The 7,758-nt window shown below is 34.6% G+C and overlaps 1 protein-coding gene and 1 non-coding gene across 2 annotated transcripts; one reads left to right on the plus strand and one right to left on the minus strand.

The window, feature by feature from the left end:
- Positions 1-636: 636 nt before the first annotated feature.
- LOC126695549 (probable L-type lectin-domain containing receptor kinase VII.2) lies at positions 637-3,147 on the minus strand. The gene has a single exon (XM_050392354.1). It carries the CDS (start codon positions 3,020-3,022, stop codon positions 926-928), a length of 2,097 nt encoding a protein of 698 aa, XP_050248311.1. The 5' UTR covers positions 3,023-3,147; the 3' UTR covers positions 637-925.
- A 3,814-nt stretch (positions 3,148-6,961) lies between these two features.
- On the plus strand, positions 6,962-7,032 carry TRNAG-GCC (transfer RNA glycine (anticodon GCC)). Its single transcript has one exon. It is a non-coding gene; the product is annotated as a tRNA-Gly (tRNA).
- The last annotated feature ends 726 nt before the right edge of the window (positions 7,033-7,758 follow it).

The raw sequence follows: 7,758 nt of genomic DNA on the forward strand, positions 1-7,758 counted from the left end.
TTCTTGGCAGCAACAAACAACTAATTTATTTATGTTGTTAATCTTTTTTTGGATGAATAAGTAGGATATTATTAAGCACAAGCACAAATACAACACAGTCAAAAGTCAAAACTGTACAAGGAGAACAACTCAACTATCTCTTTACACTATTTAAACTTTGAAACATGAAAGCTCCACAAACTACACAAAACCTTGTTTTGATAGGTACACTTTGAAGTATTTACAACTGCTAATCTTTTAATTAACCTTCCACTTGATCTCTTGAAAAATGCTCACTTCAGACCTTTTGGTAAAACAATACGTCTAAAGCACAATACACATGCAATCACAGAGCAACAAAGGCCACTCAAATGAGAGAAAATTTGCTGAATAAAGTATGTAGTTTGCCAACCACCCCTTTAAATCTAAGGTTTTTTCATTTTCCTGAAATACAACCTTTCTAGATGACTAAGAAAATTTTATTTTATTTTATGTTTCATTTGCCCCTCTTTCTTGGTCAAAACAATGGAGAGACAAGCAGTCTACAAATGAATGCTGCAATAACTAATTCATTTGACCAATATATATAATTGCATGGTTTGGATAACCGTAGGAGACCAACATTCAGAAAGTCAAAGGATGAATATAATTCTACAATTTAGACAAATTTTGAATTGAATCCAAATATCAAATAATCTATATTACAGTGTCCATTGCTATGTAACTTAAATCCAAAAATATGTTTAATCCTTTAAATACAACCTCATCTTAATAACAGCAAGCATCTCAAGATTCTTAAACCAGCATATTTATGTGAACTACTGTTAGTAATTAAGCTTTAAGGAGCAATACAGCAGTCCTCTTGAAATAACCAGGTTCCTGGAGAGATTAACAGAACTGTTGAATTGCAATTTGTCAGAGTCATCATGAGAAATCATCAAAATTGTCATCGACCTACTTGGATATCTGAGCTAGATTTTGTAGCAGACCAAGAAATTTCATCAAATGTAGGGTGTCCTATGCCACCAAGGTTCTGATTAAAATTAGACCACATTGCAATTGTTTCAATTCTATCAAGCAAATTCACCTCCATTACATCCCTTTCAGACTCAGTGCCCTCATTTGCTCCCTCCAATACCTTCACAACTTGTGTCATTGTAGGCCTAGCACGAGGGTCTGGATATGCACATAACAAACCCAAATGAAGTACCCTCTCAACTTCCTCAAGGCAAAAACCACCATTGGACCTTAACCGCTCATCAAGACCCAAATGCAATTCCCCTCTCTCCATTAGCCTCCATACCCAATCAACCAAGTCTGGCTTCCCTTCTTCAATTGGTCTTTTTCCACACACCACTTCAAGAACCAATATCCCAAAACCAAACACATCAGTTTGAGTTGAGGCTCGACCAGTTCGAACCACTTCTGGTGCCATGTACCCCACTGTCCCAACTACTCGAGTTGTGTTAGCCAATTGCCCATGATGGTGCATTCGGGCTAATCCAAAATCCCCTAGCCTTGCATTCATATCCTTGTCAAGTAACACATTGCTTGCCTTAATGTCCCTATGCAAGACTTTAGCTTCCCAACCCTCATGCAAATACAAAATTCCAGAAGCCACATCTTTCAAAACTTGCATCCTTTCCTGCCAATTCAACATTACACTCTCATCACGCTCGAAAATTCTCTTATCTAAACTTCCATTTTCCATATAATCATAGACCAAAATCAATGTGCATTTCTCATTTTTGCACCAACCTCTCAATCCCACCAAATTCCTATGCTTCAATCTCCCCAAGCTTGAAACTTCAGCTAGAAATTCACTCATCCCATGTTCACTCTCGAGAGAGATTCTCTTCACTGCAACTTCTACTCCTTGCAAAGTCCCTTTATATACCTTCCCATGCCCTCCAAGCCCAATCACATTCTCCTCAGAAAATCCCTTCGTTGCTGCATAAATCTCTTGGTAACTAATCCTATGTGGCCAATACTCCATTTCCCAATCTTCAAGCCCTTCCCTTTCCTCCCCCCTCTTCCTCCTATACAAAATAACACATATCAAAACCCCACACCCCAGTACGAAAAGACTACCAACACTAACCCCTACAATAAACCCTTTTGATCGAAAAACTGACCCTTTTGGAGTCACAAACGAAGGCAAATTTGTTGTCACCAAAGCATCCCCAATCGAAAATTTTGAATTACTAAAGCTCCAAGCCAATATCTTATGACCTTCAACCAATTGTCCAGTTGCTGCGCAAAACCCTGCATACATTTCATCCAAAAGAACACTAGAGAGATTAACAAACTCACTTATCAAAGCCCTCCGAGGCCTTTCCATGCCTACAGGAGCCATAGTAACATTAATACGCGAATCCAAAAAGTCAATCCACACTTGATAGTTTTCCCCATTATTAAGCTTCAATACCTCAAACTCATTCTCATTCTCTCCTCTCCAAAACCCTGCTTCATATGAAGTAAAAGACGTAAGCGAGTTCACATCTACACCAACATGATTATCATTGATATCATTGAATTCTTGGTTCTTAAACACATCGAACTCGATAGCCAAGACATGATTATCGGTTTTACCATCATTGGTTAAGTTGAAAAGACCCAGATGCTGACTTGAGCTTGTACCGTTTATACCTGTAGAGGGTGTAAGTATAAAGGCGAAGCCATGGCCGGGGAGGGAGTTCTTGACATGTGCAATGGAGAAAATGAAGGAGGTTGCGAAGGAAAGGAGAGAGGAAGATTTGGTGGATGTTGTGGGGATTTTGGAAGGGTATAAAGCACGACCTATGGAAAAGGAGGTTTCATCAGTAACGCCGAGAATGGAGGATTGGATGGTGGCATTGCCAAAGAGGAGGAGATTGGTGGAATTGAAGTTGGTATTGAAGATGAACTCAGTGCCTGAAGTTGAGCTGAGGATTACAAGTGTTATGGTGATCAGGACGAGAGGGAGAGTAGGGGAAGACATTAGAGAGAGAGAGAGAGAGAGAGATATATGGCAGTGGTTATGGAGAAGATCTTTCAAAAGCATGCTAAAATATTCTTATACATTGTGCTGTAAATATTGTACCTATTTCCTAACTCGTAAAACCCTTCAAAGAAATCAACGTTCTTGAGTCAACATTAACTTATCTAATGTATAATAATCCGGTTGAACACGTATATTGAAAATTGCAATTAACTTTCTAATTCTGAGAATTTTCCTCTTTGGGTTATAAATGATGTGAATCAGGGCCGGCTCTATGGTGGAGTAAAAAATGCAACCGTCTAAGGCCCCAAGTAAAAAAAAGGCCCCTAAATTTTAACCAATTAGATTATTTATAATCAATAAATAAAATAAATTTTTTTATTAGATGAAAAAAAATAAAAAAATAGAGAAAAATGCAACGTCGTCCACAATATTTTTCACAACACTTGTACAACTAATGCTAAGTAGCAAGTTATTACAGCCTATTTTTTATGGCAAAAAAATAATTATAGTGATATTTTCAAATAAAAAACAAAAAACAGTTTAAAATCTAGGATTTGTTGTAAAAAATATTGTGAATATTGCACTTCTAAAAAAAAAAGAATAATAATAAGAGTTTAATTAGCAAACTTTTACTAGTTTTCATCTAAATCTACCACTAACACCACTGTTTTACTTACCACTATCAATCTACCATATCAATAAGTATGAAAAATTTTGTCAAATTTTTTTTGTCTTAAAAATTCAAAAAAAAAAAAATTCTATGTAGTTCATGTTAATTAGTAGTAATTTTGCATCTAAATAAGATGATTAATTTTCGCTTTAGGCCCCCAAATGCATCAAGCCGCCTCTGATGTGAATAGAGATGGTCAAAAGAGCAACTTCTTGTTTGCGTGGACCATATCCTATAAAATTATTGGTGTTTCGGCCGACAAGAAAAGTCCACATAGTTTGGCCATGTCCTGTGCAATTAGATACTCAAGTTGTCCTTTTAACCCTTCTTATCTGTAGCCGAGATTGTTTTGATTCAATCTCATCAGCAACAGTTGTCATTGTTTGTAGCACTTCAATGGAAAATCTTTAGACTAATTCTTACGTGTCTAAATTCTTTTGATGGTGTAACGAAACCAAGCATTAAAAAGGGAAAAAAAGAAGAAGAGTGATACTAGCAGATTTAGATTTTGCTTACAACAATGTTCAGCCAAAAGATTTAGGTCTATCTAAGCATCACAGTAAAGCAGAAAATTTGATTCATGGTTTGGATACCAACATAATATTTTCCTATGTTGCACGGACACGCGAAATTTGGCCAAGTACCCGTGTCCGACACGGGTACTGGTAAGAAACGCCCAGAAAAGGTACCCGACGCGTACCAGGGAATTTTTTTTAAATTTTTTTTAATTCTGGGTACGGCCCGGACACGGTTAGGCCGCGCTGGGTACGTCCCAGACACGGCAGAGGGGAAAGAAAAAAAAAAAAGCATATTCAGCCTCCTCCTTCTCTTATCTGAGTTTTCCCTCTCAGCCGTAGATCATCGTAGATCAGTGAAAATTGATGAGCGGCAGCACAGAGCTCTTTGTCTCTTTGGAAAGGTCTAGGGCGAGAGAGAGTCGAGAGAGTTCTAGACCTATTTTTGGGTTTGAACTTTAAACTGGTCTGGGGATATTTTTGCAATGGGCTTGGCTCGACTTAGGCTAAATTTCTGTTTGGGCTTTAGTGTGAATAGGCACCAAAATAGGTTGGCTTGCTGGCTCATGTGTATATAGCCCACTTTAAATCCAAAAATAAATCTACTAAATAAAAATACCCAAGGCCCAAATCAAAATTTCCTAACTAAGAAAAAACAAAAGCCCAGGAGCACATATATAATTACAAAAGTACCCTGAACCTCCTTGAAATCACATAAATAATTAATTTTAGATATGTTTTCAAGCATTTTAAATTTTTTTTTTTTTAAAGGCTTTCAACTTATGAAGTCCGTTTCTGATGATGTTTTTTATCATCAAACCAAGATACCAATTAATTTTTGGTGTAGGTGGGGATTGAACCCCAAATCTTTTATTTAATATTCAGAAACTTTACCAGTTGAATTAAATTCATTTGAAAGTACATATTGTCAAATTAAGCGTCTAATAGTGCGATTGTCAAGTGTAAGAAAGGACCTTCCCCAAAATTCAATTGTAAAGTCGACTATCTGGATTTTGGAATTGCTACACCTATATTTAAGTGTCTCAACAGTGTTGGCACGTTTGTGTGCATAAATTGTCTCTCAATTCTCAAATTTAGAGACTCAAAACTTCGATTAGAACTTTCTATAAGTTTCCAAACGATATTGATCAATTTGGCATCTTTTTAGAGTGCTTAGAACTAATCAATTGCCTTTACTGTTAGTAAAAGAATAGCAACTCTCACTCAAAGAGACTTTTTGAGTTGAAGCATCTTTATCCTATTTATAATTTGATTCTCGTAGATTAAAGATATAGAAGTATTTTGGTTTGAGCCTGTCACTTAAGTTACACCCATTTAGTAGCACTGCCCTTTAACTTTAAATCTGAAAGACTTTTCTTCACCAATATAAAGGATTTTTCCTCATATACAATGTATATGATTAATTACATGAACGAATATAAGATTATATGGTAATCTAGCGGTGCCGCGCTTGGTTACAATTGGGTGAATTGAAACCATTACTTAAATTATCAACCCAAGGCTTATTCCATGTTCAATACAACCAACTTTCAATTTTGAACAACATCAATTTTAAAATTTTAGAACATTGACAAGTTTTTTTTTTTTTTTTTTTTTTGTTGTTGAGAAATTTGACAAGTTTGTTATGATGATTAGAGCTAGAGTTGTAAATGAACCAAGCTATTCATAAACAGTTTGAACTTGACTTGATAACTAAGTCTATTCATATTTGTTTTTCTATGAGCCTAGGTTTGGTAATAAGGTTAATTTAGGCTTTGAAAATTAAAACCCTAAGGCCTAAGTTTTATAAGTACCTAAACTACATTATTGTACTCATTTTGGGACCCATAATTAGGCCTTCATCTACTCCTTCACCTTATTTTTTAATGAATTTACTAAATATATATATATATATATATATATATTAAAAAGAAAGAGAAGAGGATGTTATTACATCTCTCACCTTTGGGTCAAAAACCCAAGGTATAAGGGAGGAGATGATTATAGACCCATCCCAATTACAAAAAGTAGCCAATGGGAAATGGGTCAAATTGCGAGTACAAAATTTACATGTCTAGACAAAATCCCATGGAATGAGAGACTAAAAAAAAAAAAAAAAAAGTAAGGATAAATTCTCGTTAAATTGAACATAAAATGAAAGTGTTTTTGGATAAACTTTCAAGAATAGAGTATACCATTAATCCATTACATGGAAATTAAACGGTTGTAGAAGGGGATATCTTATTTGAGGATGGACCATGCTTGAATAGCTTCTTGTCCTCTAAAACCCTTCAATTGAAGGAGCTAAATTTTGGAATTTTTAAAAAGAAAGAGCGAAAGAGAAGTTTTTATGTTTATATTTTAGGCTAAAATGCAAAACTGACCTTTTAAGTTTTTTCAGATTTCATTTCAGTCCTTTAACTTTACTTCCTTCCATTTCAATCCTCTAACTTCTAAGTTTAATCAATTAAGGCATTTTCATCAACTTTTGTTATATGTTATGTTTATTTTTTCAAATTTTTTAAATTAAAAAATTCAATTAATGATTGAAAAATATTTTCTAGATTTTATTTTTCAAAAAATTTTAACAAAAGTTGATAGAAAGTTCTTAATTGAATAAATTTGAAATTTAGAGGACAGAAATGAAAAAAGGCAAAGTTAGAAGACTGAAATAAAATCTAGAAAAACTTAGAGAGTCATTTTTGCATTTTAACTTATATTTTAATAATACGTAGGCTAAGCTTACAATCATAGGTTAGTACATACAACATTTACAGTCTTAGAATAATTTCAAAACCATACACACAACAAGAAGCACCAGTGGTCTAGTGGTAGAATAGTACCCTGCCACGGTACAGACCCGGGTTCGATTCCCGGCTGGTGCAGTTTTCATTTTCATTTTTTTTTGTTTTCTTAAAAATGTTTTTTATGTTCTCCCTTGCTTGGAATATTAATATTGACATCAAACTATAATCTAGCAAAGCCTCACAGGACTACTGAACATTGCAGACCTTTCTGGAGTTCCCGAACATTTTCATGAAGATTTGGACAATGAATTTAATTAGCTCATTCACATTTGGACCTTTGGTGAAGGACTCTTGTTCAAAATATCTTGCGCTCAACGTTCTTTCATGGCTTGTTTAAGTCATGTATCCTTTATTGAGTACACATTATGTCATGTTAGCCTTTTATATATTCATAAGAATTTGGAGAAAACAAGTTTGTGACAGCACGAAGGTGGAAGGAGCAGAAGACTATATCAACGCTGAAACACATACTGCTCAAGGAAATCAACTAGCTAGGATGCTTGCTGCTGCTCCAAGTTTTCTCTATTGAGATGTATAACTGGAAGATCTTATCTGAAATGACATTTTTTTTTTCACCTATTGGGCTTCAAATCAATCTGTCTGTAAAAGTTAATTATTTTTACATATTTTATTATTATCTCCAAAATATTCTCTAATTTTTAACCCTTACAACTTTTCATTTCCTTTATCTTTCATCTTTACTAATTTTTTTTTCCTTTAAATAATTTGACCGTTACAATATGAGCGGAGGAATTTGAATCCTATATATATATCTGTTTAAAACATCGGATATATTAATTGAGA

This window comes from Quercus robur, chromosome 8 (genome assembly GCF_932294415.1).
Source record: "Quercus robur chromosome 8, dhQueRobu3.1, whole genome shotgun sequence".
In the NCBI taxonomy this organism is placed as follows: domain Eukaryota; kingdom Viridiplantae; phylum Streptophyta; class Magnoliopsida; order Fagales; family Fagaceae; genus Quercus; species Quercus robur.

Bases quoted from the DNA above. Each gene is read 5' to 3' on its own strand.
- LOC126695549 (XM_050392354.1), bottom strand. From the start codon at position 3,022: ATGCTTTTGAAAGATCTTCTCCATAACCACTGCCATATATCTCTCTCT.